Genomic DNA, 20,560 nt, shown 5'->3' with positions numbered 1-20,560 from the left:
TTATTGTTTGCAACTGATTTAAGCAGTTACATATATTGTAACCATGCCCCTCCCTAGAAATGTGAGTGAAAATGGAGTTAAGCGATCTTGAATTGTATAGCAAATAGGATGTTTTGAACCATCACCTTTGGATGTGCCACATGACTTCAGGGATGACAACATGAAAAGGAAATACTTCACATTAATAGGTAACCTCTTTGAGACTCTCATCAAGTCCTCATTAAGTAAACTAGACTATAGAAAGAGCACAGCCTTGGCTACTACAATGAAGAAATTGAGTGTAGCTGGTACAAAGAGTTCTGCTCAACATCAGCTCATCTTTCCAATGTATGAGCTGGTTCTTGACTTGACAACACGTCTGGTCTTAGTTATTCAGTAAACGGTGAGCTGGCAAACCTTGGTGCACTGTCCCAAAGTGTATTAGTCCCCCCAGCTAAATCTCATTCCTTGGTGCTGGAAGTTTCTGTTCCTGTAGGAGTGGCAAAGCTCCAGCGTAAAGTCTAGCATTCTGAGACAGTTTAAAATGCAGTCTCCTGAAACCTGGCTGCTCATGTCTGTGTGTCCTTCACTCACTTTGTGCTGGTACAAGGGGTGAAACTCTTGAAGCACAGAGTGAGTTAAATCACCCAGACAGAACAGAAACATCAAGAAAGGGTGAACTGGAACACAGCTGGGAACACTTTGCTAGGCAGCAAGGCTGGCTTAACTGGTTCCCATCCTTGGCTGCTCATTCTGACTCCCACACTATTCGCTGCCCCCTTGTTGTCATATGGATGTCTCTGCGAGGTGATATCATGCAAACAGTCTCAGTTACACAGACAAATATATCCAAACCCCTCCCAATATGCATTGTTTAATTTTTACCCATTTCAGGGACTGAGTTCATTGTCTGGCCCCTGAACAACTGTACTGGTAACAATGCTGGGGGAATCATAAAGTGGGTAAAATGGCAGGAGATGGCACCACTTTAGGCAGTTAAAGAAAAATAACCTGACATTACATGCTCAGGAAAACAGCCACATTTTAAAGTGGCAAGGGAGCTCAGATAAAGGGTCATACTATCTATTTTTGGACATCATTAAGAGAACAACAATAAGCAACCTCTGCCAGTCTACCACAGAGGACTCCTTTCCCACAGGGCCAGTTCCAAGAAGGGGCTCGCTCCATGTCCTGCAGCACTGCCCTGATGCCTACCAGAATCTGCTATCAGCCTTGGACAAGGAGTGCCTTTCTTCAAAATCCTGCACTTCTATACAACTCCCCAGTCTTCCCTTGGTAACTTCCTTCAACCTAGTAACAAAGTAAGATATGAACCTTCTCTCTGACAAGCATGATTTCTCAGAAATGTTTATGGCTTAGCAAACTGACTGAATACAGTAACAGAATTTGGCCATAGGTACAAACTGATGCAGAACACATGTAGGCTGAAAATCAGACTATGAGGAGCAGGAATAACTTCTCCGAAAAATTAGTAAAGGCAAAAATCTATTTACTCTTATGTTAGAGCACAGCTAGGACAGGAATTATACAACAGCAGGGTCCCTGAGGTTTGTTTCTTCTTATATCCTTTAAGGAATGTCCAGAAAGGTGTATGAGACTTCCTACAACTCTACCTTAACAGAGTTACTGAAACAATGTAAAGAGCTGTGCCGTGACAGAAGAGAAAGGGAAAAGAGAAAATACAATGCAAAGTTCTGCCGTTCAAAATCTGAAGCCAGAGCACGGAACTATGCAGTTCAGGCTTCCAGCGTACTGAACACAGCTTCCTGTGTATCACGACCACCGTACCTGCATTATATGGCTTTAGCAGCTCTTAGCCTCTACTTCGCATGGCATTTACCCACTGAACAGAAAGGCAGGGAGGGACGGGAGCAGCCCCGCAGGCCGCCCCGAGGGAGGCGCGGGTGCCGCCGCCGCACCGGGCGGGCCCCTCCGCCCCTCGCTCCGCGGGCAGCGCGGGCGCGGCGGGGCGGCGGCAGCGGGACTCGAACCCGCGGCCGTCCCGCGCGGGCGGCGCAGGCGCAGTGCTGGCGGGGTCCGCGGGCGCGCAGGGGACGCGACTCCCACCAAGTGCTTCCGCCGCCGTACGCGGAGCAGCCCCCGGAGCGCGCAGGGATTGCGAGGGCGGCGCGCTGCCCGCGGAGCGGTGCGCGGAGCGGAGGGCTGTGCCGCGCATGGCGGCGGCGGCGCTCCCCCTGCGCCGGCAGGGAGGCGGCCCCGCGCCGGGTGCCGCCTGCCCGGCCGCGGCGTGAGCGGGGCTGAGCGCTGCGCGGGGTGACCGCGGCTCCGGCGGTGACAGCGCCTCGCGGCGCCGTGCCCGGCGCGGAGGCGGCGCTGTGGGCCGGTGGTGCCAGGGCGCTCCGCGGCGGAGCCCCGCGCCCCTTTCCGTCCGACCTGCGCGGGGCCCGGGGGGCGATGTAGGGGACATGCCCTGACGGGACGACGAGCGGTCGGGGCGCCGCCTGCGAGGGCACAGCTGCGCCAGCGGAGCCGCCCGCGGCGGGTCGGCCGCGCCCGGCGAGGCCCCCGAGCGCCGCCGCTATGGCTGGGGCCGGGCTCTGGACGAGCATCAAGTCCCTGCTAGGGAGGAGCGAGGACCCTCTGCTCCTGAACGACTCCAGTGCCTTTGACTTCTCGGACGAGGTGGGGGATGAGGACTTCCCCAGGTTTAACAAGCTGCGCGTGGTGGTGGCGGACGACGGCTCGGAGGCGGCCCCGGAGACGCCGGTGAACGGGGCGTCCCCGGGGCTGCCGTCCGACGACGAGTCCCTGCTGGACCGGGACATCGCCCTGCGCAGCGCCCGGGCCGGCCGGCCGGACCCCTGCAGCGGCTGCAGCAGCCGGCGGGAGCGCTCCAAGCAGAGGAAGGTGAAGAAGCGGCTGACGCTCGCTGCCCTCCTCTACCTCCTCTTCATGACGGGGGAGCTCATAGGTGAGTCGGGGGCTTTCTGAGCTGTCCCTCCGGCACGGTGCCTGACAGCGTGTTAGGCTGTTGTGGCCTTGGCTTTGAGTAGTTGCTGAGAGAATCCATCAGTCCTTTAGAGAGACCAGAGAGATGAGCTGCACGTGCAGAGTGAGGGAATAAAGTCCATCTGTATTTTCCTTGAAAGAATTTGCAACTTTCTTTACCTGAATCTCTCATCAATTCTCCGAAATGGCATAAAATATATGCAAATTTTTCTTTGTCTGATAGACTTTTATTTCTTCCTGTAAGTTTTTAAGTTGTTTTTAACAAAGGAAAAGTGGCATGAACAATTTCAATTGCAGTATTTTTTAATCAACGACCATAAAATCTTGCTGTGTTTGCAACAAGAGAAGAAGAGGAAAATATAATTTTAAATGCGACATTTAGTATAATAATGAAAGTAATACTCTGGTATATTTTCCCTTATTCACCATATACACCAATACACACTATTACTTAGAACTAAAAGTCCTGAACTATCAACGGCAATCCAGTAGAGACATCACTCCCTTGAGAACTTCTTGATGTCATACTGTGGCCTGGACTAGCATGTGCTCCATCCAGACATAAATCATATGAGCACAGTCATGTAAAGTGACAATTATTTTAACACTTCCTGCTACAATATATAAGAATACCAAGTAGTTGCATTAAATTATTTGTAGTTTTTGTTAGTACTTGCAGAAGTGTAGTGGGGTTTTACTTGAAAATGAGTTCCCATATAAGCACCTGATTGTTGGTCAGAAGAATGAACCTATTGCTCAAGTTCAGCTTTTATTGCTCCCTCCTAACGGCTGGGCTGCACAGGATAAGGAGAACCTGTGTATTATAAACCAACATTATACAACTGTGCTTTATCGAATAGGCTATAGCAGCATAGACTTGAAATAAAATGTGTCCTTGAGATGCATAGATTAGCTCTTAAGTGTTATGCCTTTGCCATTGTCTTATCATTTTTACAAAGTTCAGTATTTATCTTCTAATCTCTGTTCACTTACTGTGTCCTCTTACTATTTTGGATATCTGTATTTTGGATGCATCCATGCCATGCAGTGCAAGTGTCTGTTGGGTGTGACTCAGCCTCCTGAAAAATGCTTTAATGTTCTCATCCACTGTCCCCTGATTTGGAGTTGTGGGGAGCACTACACAGTGCCAGTACATTGATATATGTATGTTGAGCTAGGTCTCTCCATAGCAATTAATTGCTTTTAAATTTCTTAAATTTCAGCATTCAAGTCTGAATCAGAGCTAATCAGATTTATTACTTGCCATAATTCAAGCACACACACACAAATCTAATAATAAAAACTTTCTGGAAGTGAAGAACAGTAGCATGTTCTACATCCTCCTCCTGACTTCTGCAAATTGAGTCAGTTGAATACTTGTGAGAAGTGAGCTCATGCTCTTGGATGCTTTTGCTAGGACAACTGTGAATCGTGTTCTTAACACAAACTTGTGCAAGATGGATAGGGGACAAAATAATTGCTAGAGTATAACTAATGCAGTTTGTCCCACAGATGTAGGGAAAAAAAAAACTACAAGAAATATTCAATTTTTCAGAGAGAGACCAGAATATTGACTGCGTCTGCACCAGTTTTATTTAGGGCCTTTTTTCAGGAATGTGGGTTAATGGAAAAAAGTGGTTTTGCTTTTCAGCATGTCTCAGTGTGTGGCTGGTCATTAATAACATGGCCACAATACATCAGCTTATTATGGCTAAGGCTCTATGTGTCAAACCTGTGGGCATTTGGCTGAATGCCTCCATTTACCCCCTGGCTCCATGTTTTTTCTCTGGCTGAGATTTTAGTTCAGCATGAACTCAGGTAAATTTGATGAGCAATAGTGTTGTATTTTAGGCTTAGACATCCTTTAACATGAGAGTGATGCTAGTTGATTGTATCAGAGTTCTGGTGTATACTGAATTTAGTTCAGTGGCCTCTTACTGAATAATGACCCTCAATGGCTTCAGTGGTCCTCTTAGTGAAGGGCCTCTTACTGAATAATGTCTGAGCTGTTGGCAGGTTGATACTCAAGTCACTGGGAGCATTTCTTTTTGGGGCTCTGGATCTGATTCATGCTGTTGGAGGCCTCTCCATAGCTAGTGCAGGGACAGCTCTAGAAGTAATAGATGTTGAGAGTAAAAGTACTCTGATCACTGTCACATCAACTGTTCTTCCCACACAGTCAGGACTTGAGCAGGTTGGATTTGTCTGTACAGAGTGTTAATGCTGTACTGTGGACTCGTCCTCCTCAGGTCTGGGTGTGCTGTTTCCAGCCATATTTCTTTCTTTGGACACAGAATCAGAGAGCACTGAGAGTCAGACCCATCAAATATTCAGGCATCCATCTTCCACAAAGAATAAATAGAGGGTTTGGATATCTCTGTAATTCTGTGGATCTTGACTTGTCACAGGGTGAGTAATAATCAGCAGAAGAGTAGTTAGAGATATAGCCCCCAAGTCCTGGGTCAGTGCCCCACCTATTTAATTTATTTCACTCCAGCCCTGTACTGTGTTGTCTTTGGTTGGTTTCAAATTTCCAAACTTTATGAGCAGATCTGAAGCTCAGGTATTTGGGAAACTCTGGTCATGTAGGATATTTTAACTGACTTCTGCCTATGATCTTTGACAGATTTCAGTTTCTGAGAGAAAGGCAGAAGACTGTACAAGACAATTAATTTTTTCAGTAAAAATCTTTCTGGTGTCTGTTACCAATGTCAAGATGAAGGAAATCTTGTTTCAGCAGCTTTTCTTGTGAGGTCTTGATTGGCATATTTTTTCCAAACTCATTACTTCAGCCTATCTCATTGTTTGTTGCTTAATTTGATTACCAGTTAGATAACAATTTACACTTTGGGGAAACCATTGTGCATTAAGAAATGAAAAACATATTGCAAGTCCTAGTTAGCTTTTCTCACAGGGTTTTTATATTCTCAGCTATGTTTAGAAATTTCTAATTGATCATCCATGAGGAGAACTGCTGTCCTTCATGGGTCACTGAAAACAGTGGTGAGCCATCAAGCTGTTTATTTGTAAAGATTATACATGTCTTTTTTTCCAAGTTGCCAATTGTATTTAAACAGCCCTAGGCAGTACCTTTAACCACGTGATGAACTGATACATTTAGAAACAGAGAACCTTTGATTTCAGGATTTAGTAAATGGAAATTACGTTTTCTTAATCTACATGCTGCATTATGTTTAGCTTCAGTATCTGAATTCCTTCCTTATAATTTTATTTTGAAAATCTTTAAATGTGAGAGGCTAGCTGAAGTAGAATTGACTCTTCTTGGACTGAAGTGATTCTCAAAATAATACATACAAATCAACATATATACTGTAAATAATTATATATGTAAAGTGCTGAAATAAATGTCCTTACATATTGTTTGTTGCACTTTCTAAATGTTTTTTTTTAAATATGGGAGTACACAAATTAATTCAAAAAGGAATGGCATAACTCATTTTACTCAAAAAGCTGCTGAATTGCTAAATCTTAAAAAGTCATTGTTTATGAACTGTGATGGCCTTTTGGAGAATTTCAGCCTCAGAAGAATTTGACATAGAAAGTTTTGAACAATTGAAGAAAGAGGCTGGAGGAACGGAGCTGTTTGAAATGTAGTGCATTTGGTAGGTGGCCACAGCACAAACCGTACTGCAGTACAGCTGTGCACCGTGTTTGGCTGGGGAGGAGAGAGTAACTCTGTCTGCAGGTGTGTACATAAGAACACCCACAGCCACACACACACAGGTTTTATGACCAGTCTTAAAAGCTATCAGCCAGTTGTGAATTCCCCTTTGCTATTTTCTCTGGTCAGCCTCTTCTCTAAGAAAATTTTAATTGTATATGAAGATTTCTTTATTTGAAATGTTAGTTGAAGCCTGAAGCCTGCCAAATGGCACACCAGCTGCACACTTTGCTCAGTACAATTTACAGGCTGCATGACAATCTCAAGGTAAAAAGAGAAACCAAATAATAGCTGAGCTGACACTGAAGATGTGATCTTTTCTGAAATAATAGGCTTACCTTCAAGCATATGGGAGACAACACGGCCTGTCCTTGAGTCCCCTCTGTATAAGGGATACTTAAGGGAGAGGTGCATTGTTTAAATCTTTCACTCATCCAATAGTAGCACTAGCAATTGAATTGGAACAAAGATATTAACCTTTGATCTCAGGTTATTTGTCTCAATGCAGCTCATTATTGCAATAAAAAATTATGGTAATAAACAACAAAGAAAAATGCTGTATGAGTGAAAGTCATTGTCTTTCAATAGATATTGCGAGAATGTACACGCTTCTGCTAGAATGGGGAATAATTAAGGTTGAAAAATAAAGTAATAAAAATAAAAAGGGGACAGGGTAAATTTCCTGGTCATTGAATCTTAGGAGTTCTGTTCCTGTTCTGTTCTGTCAGAGTGTTTAACAGCTGTAGTTTAACAAAAGAATCAGTTGATTAAACATGTGCAGTAATATGCAGAGAAAAGACACAAAACTGTTTTGGACCTGATCTTGCAAACATTATGATGCAAGAGGTCTCTGTTAGAATAACAGGAGTGAATCCTTTCTATGTTACTCTTAATAGAAAGCACACTTGACTGCACTTTTAACTATGGTAGCTTTAAATCATTGCATGGCATTTTGCTTGTAATGGCAAACACCCCTCCATGTTTAGAGTGTATAAGAAAGGCTCTCATGTACTTATTGTTCTATTCTGAAAATAAATAACTGTAAGCTGTGCAAGAGGATATTATGTAAAATAATTAAAAATGTCCTGACTTTTCCTATTATGTTTTCAGGTGGCTATGTTGCTAACAGTCTAGCAATTATGACAGATGCACTTCACATGCTAATTGACCTTAGTGGTATTATTTTGACTCTCCTCGCTCTCTGGCTGTCTGCAAAATCTCCAACAAAGAGGTTCACTTTTGGATTTCATCGCTTAGGTATGTAGCTATCAGATTTTGCTGTTAAAGACTATTTTAAGCAACAACTGTAAAGACCACCTAATTCTAGAAGAACAGGTAGCTAGAAAGAAAGTAGCAACAAACCTTAGAGTTGCTTTAGCTGACTCTCAGTGTCCTTTCACTGGCCATTGGGGATACACTGCTAAGGTTGTATTGCCACAAGTGAATAGATTAAAAAAAACAAAAAACTAAACTTGGCCTAAAGTTTGAAAGCAGAATTTCACTGGGAGCAAGGCATGTCCCACCATTTCTGTGGAAGGGGCACTTAGCAGATTCAGAATTAAAATCTGAATGCTTGATTCATCTTCCATCTTGAAGAGTAAGGCTGGGGAATTGAATTCATGGTGACATTGCTGGTGCAGGAGTTGTGCATGTCAGTCCGTGGTTGTTCACAACAGATTATTGCCAGTGCCCAGGATTTAAAAAATCTTGTTGACTTCAGCACAATTGTGATACTGGAAAAAAGGTCCTATTCAATGTGAAAAATTACATTTTAATCCACAGCTAAGAAGTTATGTAGAACATATTATTAGAGAGCTCTGCCCTGCCAGAACTCGTATAAATCAGTATTCCTCTTGCATTTCCCAAACCACAGAAAGCTGAGGTCAAAATGCCCTATGGTTTGCAAAATACAGCAAATTACTTAACCTCTGTCCAGTTAAGGTGTCTCTAAAAAGAAGTGTAAACAGAATTATGGACTAACCCTTGGAAGAATATTTTCAGGATTTATAACTTCATGTTTGGAAATGTAATGATGATAAAGGGTATTTTCATGTGGTTGCTAACTGGATATAATATACAGCTGCAGGTCCGTAGACATTTTAGCAAAATCTTCAAAGTATCTTTTTCATGAAATAGGTAATTTATAGTGTCCCAGTTTTCTACCTGTTTTCTACTACACTCTACAGCATACATTTTTCAAGGAATTTCATTCTTGTGTAGTCACTATTTGCAATTCTTATTTTGGCTGCTAGAACAGCAGTAGAATTCAACAACTCCATCATTCCTTGTCATTTGTCATCAGTTAGTCACTAGTGCATGAATGCATAACTCTGTACACTAGCTAAGCTCTTTAGGGCTCTAGCAAGAAAGCATTAGCAATGCCAGCATTTCCCATTACAAACTTTTCTTTCATGAAGTTTTAATTTTGTGATAGGAGCTTCTCTGATACTGAAACCTGACCTTGCAGGTATGCCCCTGGCACTTGCTCATACTCTCCAGAAGGATGTTTGTTAGCATTTGTACATATTTTAACCCTATTTCAAAATAAGTTGGGTAGTTTATATGTCTTTGTAACTTTTCTAAAATCAAATAGCACATACCTTGAACGTGCTAGCTTAAAACAGGGCTATTAAAAATAAAAGGACCTTACTTAACCATTAAAATATTACTCAGTTCTGTAAATTTTCACTGGCTTTTCAATTAATGTGAAAGAACAAATCCCTGAAGATTACTGCCGCCTCATTTTCTGTATATTTTTTTCTTTCCAGTTTACTGCCAAGAAAAATACTAGTCAAATGCTAGCCAGACTGATCCAGTGGTGGTCCATGGGCCAGATGTGGTCCATAACATTAGTCTGTACTGCCCTTCTCTCTAGGAGCAGCTACAGGGAGCAGCCTCTAAGTTCTGAAACAATTGTTCCTCCTTTTCTGCTCCCAGTGCCAGCAGGTGGTCAAAGACTAGAACAGGTTCTAGTGGAGTGTCCTCAGTTGGAAATACATGAAGCCCACCTGGGAGCAGCCCTGAGCAACTCACTGTAGCTGACTCTCCTTTGAGCAGGACTACACAATTTCCAGGGGCTCCTTTTTACTTCAACCACCCTGCATGAGTAGCAGCAGTGCAGCTCTCTGGATGAGGAGAGCCTGGGGCTGGGGAGAAGAGTTTCTGTGCTGCAGGAAGGAAGTGAGTCAAGGCTTTGCAAGTACAGAAGATGGGATGGCTCAAAATTACTATACAAAGTCTTTTTAAAAATCACATTTGTGAAATTTATTTGCCTGATTTTAGGCACCCAGTCTAAATGCTGTGGCCTGAGGGCCCAGTTTCACACATGAGTGAGTGCTGGCAATGGAATAAAGCATTTCTAGTTTCTTGTAACACATTTTTCCAAGTAACCTATATGTAAGAAGCTTGTCAGCAAATAATATCAGTTCAACAATAGCTTAAACTTCACAAGAGAGATGTTAAAATGTGTCAGGATGTTAGAAGTAAGGTACAGATTGGGCATCTATCACAGAAGATGTGAATTATTTGTTTAAAGCTGGGAATATGTGCAAGAATTGTCTCATCACTGATCTGCTCTGCATTTAGTTTTAAGATAATCCATACATTCAGTAGGCATGAAAACATTCTAATGAGCAATGTTTCTGGTACTTGTTATCATTTTTGTTTGCAGAATGATGAATTTTCAATTATTCCCATAAACATTGTTTTGTAAAAGCAACAGACCTGTTAGTTGTCTAGTTAAATTCCAGAAGGAAGTTAGCACTAATTTTAATTTATTTGAATTCTCTTTGAATACATAATATATAAGTTCCAACTTCAGTTTTATTCCATTATGAGTTGTGAAAAGGAAGCTGACAGATTCAGGAATGGGTTAGAAAAGTGAAGACAAAATAATGGAAACTGCAGTCATGTTAAAAAAGAATTAAATTCTTGAAACCGAAAATAGTTCATTTTCACCACCAAGTGCAGATACCTCCTTTTCAGCAAGACACTGAGCAGATTTAAGCATAGATATGCAACCTGGCACTTGTCCATTGCTGCAGAGACAATGTTAGTAATGACAGGATCAGCCAGTCCACTGAGACGGTGCACAGTTCATTTCACAAGAAGTGAAAGATCTCAGCACAAATCTACAATGCTGACATGACAGTGACTCTGGAAGAAACTGCAAGAAAAACACTGGTTTCCATTGCAGAAAACGTGGGTTTAGATTGTAAAAGCATACTATATTATTTCCCTGGTAAATGCTAATGTGCTATGGCTTCACAAGTTTATAAAAAGCATTCTGGAAAACCTTCTAAGCAATGTATTGTGTATTTTTAGGACTGTTGCCCTCAATAATCTGCCAGCTTTGTAAAGATAATTTCCATTTCTGTTGATATTTCCAGGATTTTCAAGTTGCTCTGAAATCATCTCAGATTATGACAGTTGACTTTCAGAGCCTTGTTACTGCCTGGTAATGCTGTTCCTCATCCAGGCATTGACACACTACTCAGCAGCTGTGTGAATTTCATCTCCCATAATGTTAATAATTCAGTGCATGGATCAACTGATTTTGGTGACATTAAAATGCTGATATAGCTGCATGGGTTTTTTTCTGTAATACTCAATAAATAAAATTAAAACACTTCTGTGTTAGAGAAGGCATCTGCAGTAACCCAAGTTGTACCTGCAGGCTGACAGATTGAAGGGAGGCAATTCTCAGATGAGTATTAGAGCTATGGGATAGCCAAGGGCAGAATTTTGCCCTTACTGGGGAATAAATCAGGGCAACATGTGGAACTAGGGGGAAGAACAACCATTACGATTCCAAGTAAATTAATTCCACCTCTGATCTTTGAGTTCACAGAGGAAGGCTGAGATCCCAGTGATCCATCTGGCAAGTGACAGTAATGAGCATTATGCATAATGATTACAGATTACTCAGGCATGGCTGCAGATTTATATGCAATACAATGGAGCAAGCATTAAGGTTTTCCCAGAGCTTTTTGTAAAGCCCTGTATTAACTTGATTATAACTGAGACAGTCTTTAACTGGGCTAATGTTTTCTCTGCCACCTGTGTTGCCTTTTTTTTTTTTTTTTTAAGTTTCAGCTGCTGCAGGCAATAGTTTTCAGAATATGAAGCTAGAGGATAAAAGTACATTTATGATAAAAGCCATCTAGTGTCCTATTTGTGTGGCAGCAGCTCTCTGGCCACATAGAGCAGACACAGACTTTCCCAGGCATTTCCTGGGGAAGGCTGTGAGAAGATCAGAGAAAGAATGAGAAACAGTTCTTATCTCCACTTGTTGCACCTGCTGTTGTGCACATGTGGAATGTGTCACAGAGATCTGTTTACCAAAGGGTGATTTCTTAATTGGACACTAGATAGTATTTAGATTGATTGACCAATTAGGTCAAAGCTGTATCAGACTAGCTAGAAGAGTTACTAAGTTTCTTAGTAAGTATAGTACCATATAGTATAAGATGATATAATAAAGCGATTGATCAACCTTCTACAATCACAAAGTCAATCCTGATTATTACCCGGCTGGGGGCCTGCAGCAACACATTTGGAAATAACCTTTTTTCTTTATAGTAGGACCTTAAAACTGTAGTGTGGACTCATCCTGCTCAAGCTTGTGTGCTATACCAGCACAATTTCATGACTTGGGTACTGAGGCAGCACAAAAGTCCTGACCTATAAAACACTCAGCCCTGTTTACCTCCCATCTGAACAGCAGGAACTTCATAGAGAACTGTAACCACTTTCCACAGATGTATATGGCAGCAGAAAGTATAGGACAATGAAGTACTAGTTTTTATTAGTTTTCTAATTTTTATATTTATTTAATATGTTTCCTTTTGAAAGTCCCTGCTGATCAGATACAATTTCTATGCCAAAATAATGGTCATAATGTTCTTACTTTTGTGAAATAATATTTGGTAAATATTAGATAATGTTAGAACAGCATTACACAGCACTACAGAATACACAGCAATACAGAAACTTACATTAATCAAGCCTTTGTAGCTGAAATCTGCCTCAAATAACATTTATGAACACATATGTCAAGAAGCTTAAGAGTATAATGTGTGACAAGTTTGTACTGTTTGATTTCTTTACCTTTTTGTGATGTTTTTCTCCATCCTAAATACAAAAGGATCTATAAAAATAATTTATAAACCCAGCTTAATATTCTGGACAATTAAAATCAGTGTTTCCCTTATTTGTGGGTAGGCTGGTAATGGTTGAGATCACCTGTCCTCGTCATCCCTAGACAGGGCCTTTACCTGTGACTTTTCAGGCAAATGTTCCGGTTATCTGAAGAAGTCAGGATCATCAACTGTGCAGAAGTTTTCAGAGAAAACATAATTTGAGTTATATACGGATGATAGAGACATGTGAAGGAGTTTATTAGAACAAACTCCCTTGGTTAGTCCTATTTTACAAGTTTTATTTGCCACACAACTTGTTAGTTTATATTAGGTATGATATGGATAAAGTAGTTAAAACAAGGCCCTGTCTACATTCTAATTTGGAAATAGAAGTGGATCTGACATGCATTTTTATAATGTTTTTTCCTTTCTGTTTGCAGAAGTACTATCAGCCATCATTAGTGTACTGCTGGTCTATATCCTTATGGCATTCCTCCTGTATGAGGCTGTTCAGAGAACTATCCATATGGACTATGAAATAAATGGTGATATCATGCTCATCACAGCAGCTGTTGGTGTTGCAGTTAACTTAATGTAAGATACCTCACTCCATTGACACTCAGAAATGTATTTCTCAATAAGCTGCTAATTCATTTACAGCCTGTAACTTTTCATTTTGCTGGACCTCTTAATTTTCCCAAATAAGACAAGAAGTTACATTGAGTATTATTTTTCAATTATTTGGTTTAAAATGAAAAAACCCTAACAAATTTTCCCTACCCAACAAACCCTAAAGCCTGTTTCTTGAAGCATTTTCTCTTCTTTCACTTTCAGAATGGGGTTTTTGCTGAATCAATCTGGCCACCTTCACTCCCACTCCCATTCCCACCCTCAGTCTCACATACCTCAGCCGAGCTCTCCAAATGCAGCCCAGGGCAGCAGCCACGGGCACAGCAGCCACGGGCACAGCAGCCACGGGCACAGCAGCCTGGCTGTGAGAGCAGCGTTTGTCCACGCCCTGGGGGACCTGGTACAGAGCATCGGGGTGCTCGTAGCTGCTTACATCATCCGCTTTAAGGTAAGGAAGGGCCTCTCCCAGAGGTACAAGGAATTCTTGGCATTTCAGTTCTGGTGATGAAAGTCAAAAGGGGCATGTTTTTATAAGTTATTAAAAATATCTTCTTAATGATATTTTATGATAAGCTTCATATATCATGCAAAATAAGCAAAACTGTTTCTACTACATATATTGTAACTATTTAAACAAAAAAAAAAAAAATTAGTGAAACTTGGAACTAGAAGTAAACGTGTTTTCTGTGTCACATTTTTGTAAGTAATCTTGTTTTCATACATCCTTTGACATTGTGAAATTTCCCTTCTGCAGCCAGAATACAAGATTGCTGATCCTATATGTACATATGTATTTTCCATACTGGTGGTTTTTACAACAGTTCGAATTCTTTGTGACACGGGAGTTATTATTCTGGAAGGTAAGATCTGTGCCCAATCTGCAGTACTTTACATGGAAAATACCAGTTTACTCGACATTATGATCCCTATCTCTACGTGGATTGTACCTAGAGACCTGTCTGTCTTGGGGCTGCTTTAGTCTGCCAGTTCTTTATGGCTCCTCTAAATTGCAGCAGTTTTTACATCTCTTTGACTGTGGCCAGAACAACACAAGTCCTGTATCTGCACCCTCTTTACCATCAGGAGATATAGATGTGAAATGTACAGAACTTTTTTGTGTGTCTGCAGTGACTCAGCTGAATCAAGTGAACATTTGCCCAGACTTAGTTCTACACTCTCACTTTTATTACTTGTACAATTAAAGTGAATGTGAGTGTACAGTTAAAGTGAATGCAGGTAAAAGGAGGCACCAAGCACAGTCAAATGGCTGGACATGTGGTTCACACCACTCCTGTCTTCCCCTTTCCCACAAGTGCCTTGTATTGTGTGTATCCACTGTTCCCATAAGGGAAGCTGCAAGTTAAGAGTGCTGTAAAATGCAGGAAAAAAAAGGGAAGAAAAAGCTGAACGTGGGCTGAAGGATCTTATCTTGTGTGACATAGATTGAAACACGGTCAGCAACATCCTTTGCTTTATCACAGATCACATGCCAACTATTACTGCTTGATCTAGTACTATTACTTTATTAAGTGAAGATGTTAGGGCTGGGGGAAAATGCTAGGTTTTAACTGCACATTTCTAACTGTCTCATTTGAATTACCATTGACTTTACTTTTATTGTGTTATGAAGTTAAATCAGAAACCTCAGAATCTTCAGTCAAGTGCTTTTGCTATCACTCAAGATTAAAAAAAATCCAACAAAGTAGAAGTTCACTGAGAAGGCAAAAATGATGAAATTTGCCGACTCCACAATTAGTTCCAATGTAATAGATTTAGCTGAAGAAAACAGATAAGACAAACTAATCAGATTGCAGATATTTTGTGTTGTAGCTGTTTGCATAGGTATCCCAGTTGTCATAAAAAAATCTCCGTATTCATGATGTCATTAGAAGTGATGATATGTGGGCTTTATGCATACTAGGGTACTTTTCCAACTCAGATTCAGTTTCTCCAGAGAATGGCCTCGTGGTTATACTGGAAACTGCTTCTACAACATCAAGGCCCTTGAAGTTGTATCAACTTTTGGTATTAACTTCAGTTTCTTCATTATCCTATGAATGCTAAATTAAAAAATTAAATAGCTATCCAACACAAGCAATGAGATTCTAGCTTTTAATATAGATTTATAAGGCAGAATGGAAGCCCATCACAAGTATGATGTAGATAGGAGATTTAAAGTCCATTTTTCCTAGGAAAAAGAAAGCTGTACAAATACCAGACAGCTAGTTATTTATCAGCTAAATAAATTTTTATGGTCTCCACTAGATGGAAAATTTTGTTTCATGTGAGAAAGCCCCAGATGCTGAACTTTTAAAAGAGATAGTAGTGAAAATAACATAATTTAAGAGACAGTAAGGTACCAGGTTCAAAGAAGTCATGCAAAAAGTCTGAAGAAATTTGAGACGCAAGTGGCTGAACTCCTCATAGTATACATAAAGAAACTCCACAAAACTAGAAGATAAGCAAGAAAAGCTACTGTAGCATAAAAACTACTCAGAAAGAGTTTATTGATAATCTAAAATTTTGATTTTGCCCTTTGTACAGAAAAAGGATGGTGGTGGTAAGTTAGAGGTGTGCTGCTGAAAATGCCAAAAGGACTTGATCTCTGATTTGCAGAGATGACACCCTGCAAAACACAGTCCTCTGTGTTGGCCACTGCACGTGGATTACTGTAGCCTGTGAACATGATCCCAGGTACCTGAAAAGCAGTTTCAGGAGACAGGCCCTAGTGGGTTTTTTGACAGATTTTGACCCTAGAGTCTGCCCTAAGCAGTTACTAAGGGTTAGAAGCTGCAGTGAAGTTGTCAACAAAAGTACATCATTGCAAAGGATCTAATGCTGGCTGTTGTCAGAGTGTGGATTCTGGACAGGACAGATTCCAGCTGAGAAAAGCTCTGCAGTTCCTGTACAACTTCTGTATCCATACCTTAACAGGCCCATTTCCATATTGTCCTGTTGATAACATGGAAGTTACTAATCACTTCCAACAGCACAAATTCTAATTTCTTTGACATTGAGATCTGTTGTGACATTTTAAAGGCTACTGAGACTTTGCAGAAGACAGAATTAATTTTATCTCATGTTTGGTATCACAGGAGTTCCGAGGCACTTAAATGTGGATCGCATCAAGGAAGACTTGATGAAAATTGAGGATGTTTATTGTATAGAAGATTTAAATATTTGGTCTCTCACTGCAGGAAAAACAATTGCCATTGTCCACTTGCAACTAGGTAAGTTGCTGGATATCATAATTCTGAATTAAATCCAAGTTTGGGAAAAACCCCACCACTTCCTCTCTATATTGTTATTTAATTTGAACCAAGAAGTATTCTGGGGAAGGAAAATCTACTAACTCAGGTTTTGTACAACAAGGGATAGAACACCTTGGCCAAGAAAGACATGTGTAAATGAAAACTGTGCAAATAAAATACATTCATACCAGATTCTTTGGGTAGGGAAAAAAAACCAACACAAAATTTCTCCTCAGAAATTTTCTTACATGTTTAGGGAAAGAAAGGGCAATGTTCTAATGTGGACTGATCTACATATGAAAAATAAATGTTTTGCCAAAACATGTGCTGATTCAGACATCTAACTATACTATGAATATCAGTTCTTAGTAAGAAAGTTGAGGTTTTTGGGAGGTAAGTGCCAGACACACACAGAGTTCTATCAAGAGAGGTGTAAAATGATAGAGAGTAGACAGTGACCACAACAATAATATTAAATTAATAAAGAGTGTGAACAAAAATTATTCTCATTGGTGATACTGTGATAAGTTTGAGAACATTTGCATTGCTCAAGTTTCTTAAGGAGTGAATTTATTATTTTCTTAATTTTGCAGTTCCTGGTAGTTCATCTAAGTGGGAGGACGTTCAGTCCAAGGCCCGGCAACTGCTGCTGAACACTTTTGGAATGTACAAGTGCTCTGTCCAGCTTCAGAGTTACAAACAGGAAATGAGCAAAACCTGTGCGAGTTGTCAGAGCTCCAGTGCCTAATTTCATATGTTTTGGGAACTGCTGCCTTATTCTTTTCCTTGTGGAGTCAAAGACTGAGAGCAATAAATGCAAAATGAAAATTATCCAATAGTTACCATTAATATGTGGATTTGTACCATGGGACATGCAGCAGGGAGAACTGGTGCTGCAAAAAGTGCAGTGGTTGCCCTACAGAACATGTATTTCACTCTCTCTGTTGTACTAGTTTATTCAATTTATTATGATTTTTAGACAAAGCTGGTTTTGGATTATTGTTTACAAACTGGAACATGGCTCTGCAGATACCTCACAAATTACAGTCCAATATTGTCCTTTAAACATTACGTACCACAAAGTACCTGCACTTCAAACAGAGCATCAGGTATTCAGTATTTCAGTCAAAAGTCAAAGCTCATCATACCAGGGTTGCACAATATATCATGATCCCCAAATTCATTATTCAGTATTTTTAATAGTAATTTTCAGACAGTATCTCAAACTATTAACACATACATTAAGTTGGATTCTTGTGGAAACTCTCTCTTTGGAAACACTGCAAAATACAGAATTTACTGTACCCAAACAAGAAAGTTAGCTTTAATCTGGGCATTCAGAGATCCAGACAGGAAGATCCTTGCCCAGACTTCTGGTATTTATCTAGAGACCCAACACTGGACCCAAAGTGTTTTAAGTGACCAGTTATCTTTAATGTGTTTTAGAATAGGATTTATACATTAGAAACAGGTTATTTATTTTACAAAGTTTTGACTTGTAAGATGAATTTATTATTAATAATCTTGAATGTCTAAACCATAATTTGATTCACATTAAAAGGCCAGTTGATTAGCATGCGTTTTAATTGTAATTAATAAATGTCCTATAATTGATAATTTTTTCCATGATTGTTTTGTTTTAAAAGAAAAGTAAAATGATAGAAGTGATATTTGACTTGGAAATATTCTCAAATGCAATCTACAGTTGTGTGCATCTAACAGGAAAGTGGGGAGCAGAAGTTTTAGACATGCACAATTCCATCCATCACAATCTGACCTTTTCATCTTTGCTTTAAGCAAGTGTGGCAGCATCCTGACAGGAATGCCACTGTGACAGCAGTTCCCACTGTTTAACTGATGGATAAAGCAAAAGCCAAGCAAGCTCCGTAACTTAAAGGTGTTGGACAACAACATCATAACAACCTACAGTGGCAGAAAGGCCTTTTTGTATTTACAGAGAGGAGGCAACCTGAAAACACTGTGTATTCATCTGGACAGCTCAGAGTCCACAAAGTGGAACTGTTTGGCCTCATTGTGGAACCCTGTATTTTTTAAGTACACAAGATAATAAATCTTCACACTAAGCTATCATACACTTACAAGCCCAGATTTAACCTGCTTCTGACGTCACTGGCATTCAAGAAGCTAAGGGCAGCAAGAACATGACCTACAAAGTTCAGAAGATGGCAAGAACTTGGCTTAAAATATTTTTTGTTTATTCTGTACTTTCACCTTATACAGAACTTTCACTGACATGAAAAGTAGTTCTCTGTGAGGATCAGAAAGGAAAACTTTAGCCCAGCTATGGTTATTGTGATATTCAGCTGTGAATACTTCAGCAATTTTCTGTTTTGAAACTCGCTAGGGTTTCACATTTTCATAAGGCTTATTTGTATTTGCATTTGGTGGTAACAATTTTGGCTTCTTTTCTTCCCTTTTTGGAGGTAGGGATCACATGGTGAATTTTTATTGATGAAAGCTGACAGCACATTGTGAATCTGGACAAAGTGGATTGTGTTTGTGTCTGTTTGGGCAAGAAACGAGAACACTGGTGTGCAGCTCAAATGCAGCACTGTGCTTGGGAAGGTAATGCTGCAATACCAACACTATCATTAATTAAGCCATATCACAGTTCATGAAAAATGTGCATCCCATCCTTACTGGCAAAAACCACAAACAACAGGTATTTTGCACATACTAATGCTCAAATGGGTTTTAATTAAGTTGGGGTTTACAGTTTATGTAATTAGATGTTGAAGTACAGTAGATGTGTTGTATTTGCAGTTTTTTAATAATTTACTACATTTGTTTAATTGAAGAAAAAAGGTGTGTTGTTTTATTGTGGGTTTTATTAAATTGATTATTAAAGTTCACGTTGTCTTATATTTATTTGTATTTCTTTCTCTCATCATCTTCAAATTCTTACACCAGTCTGATTCTTAGGGCAGCTGTGTTTTGAAATGTCTGAACACTCAGCTTTAATTCAGTTTCCAGATGTTATACATAGCATCTGGAAACTGGAATATATTTCTGGAATATATATAAGTCCCTGTCTTTAGTCAACAATTTAAGACTTGTGGTTTCACTTCAGAAAGTGTAAGCTGACAAAGTATGGTGAAGGATCATCATAAAGCAACTGGCAAAACATTCCTGAAACCCTACATTCACCCTTCAGGGGCCCTTGTTACCAAGGTCTGTAGACTGGAAGTTCAGAGAAAAGGCAACAGAAGATGAAATGAGAATAATGAATAAAAGAATCAGTAAGTTTTTATAGATACTCCAAGATTGTTTTCAGTATCAGCTTAGAGAAAATGGGCATTATTATAAATAAGATCTCATGTTTTTTCCAAGCCAGATTATTTAATGTGCCTAAGATAGTTTACACATTTACACTATTCTTTTCCTTCTAACTAATCCTCTGCCTGAAATGAAAATGCATATACTTGACAGAACTTAATTCTAAACAAAAAACTTCCAAGATTCAAGCAGGTTTCCACAACCAGTGTCCCTGGCTTCCAGAGCTGTGCTGGAATGCTCTTCCTGACTGAACAGATGAAATTCTGAGAAAATTCTGCCACTGCTGAAAGTCCACACTGGGAGAAGGTTTTTCCTTTCTAAATCTGTGATTGTCAGTCATCCTTTTCTGAAGCACAGATACAGTTTTGATGACAACCTACTCATATGAGTCAATAAAACATTTTCATATGAGTAGACTGCAAACCCTCACATCCTACTCTTCCCTTCTCAAGTGTTCTTATCCTAAGAAGAAAATTATCAGAAACATATTTTGTTTCTGAATGTTTTCCTTGCTTAATTACATGGTTTGGTTTTTGTTTTTAATTGTGTTGACATTTTGTCTTTTCAATACCAGCAGCATTTCTTTCTTC

The 20,560-nt window shown here is 40.0% G+C and overlaps 1 protein-coding gene across 1 annotated transcript; it reads left to right on the top strand.

Annotated features, from left to right (window-relative positions):
- The first annotated feature begins 2,494 nt into the window (after positions 1-2,494).
- On the top strand, positions 2,495-19,546 carry SLC30A4 (solute carrier family 30 member 4). Its single transcript, XM_021537518.2, has 7 exons — positions 2,495-2,932; positions 7,763-7,909; positions 13,233-13,386; positions 13,627-13,870; positions 14,177-14,282; positions 16,518-16,652; positions 17,267-19,546. The coding sequence occupies exons 1-7, from the start codon at positions 2,542-2,544 to the stop codon at positions 17,419-17,421; spliced, it is 1,332 nt and encodes a 443-aa protein (XP_021393193.2). The 5' UTR covers positions 2,495-2,541; the 3' UTR covers positions 17,422-19,546.
- Positions 19,547-20,560: the final 1,014 nt, after the last annotated feature.

Source organism: Lonchura striata, chromosome 11 (genome assembly GCF_046129695.1).
Source record: "Lonchura striata isolate bLonStr1 chromosome 11, bLonStr1.mat, whole genome shotgun sequence".
Lineage (NCBI taxonomy): Eukaryota > Metazoa > Chordata > Aves > Passeriformes > Estrildidae > Lonchura > Lonchura striata.
The sequence above is the reverse complement of the archived record's forward strand: the minus strand, read 5'-3'. Positions and strand labels throughout refer to the sequence as shown.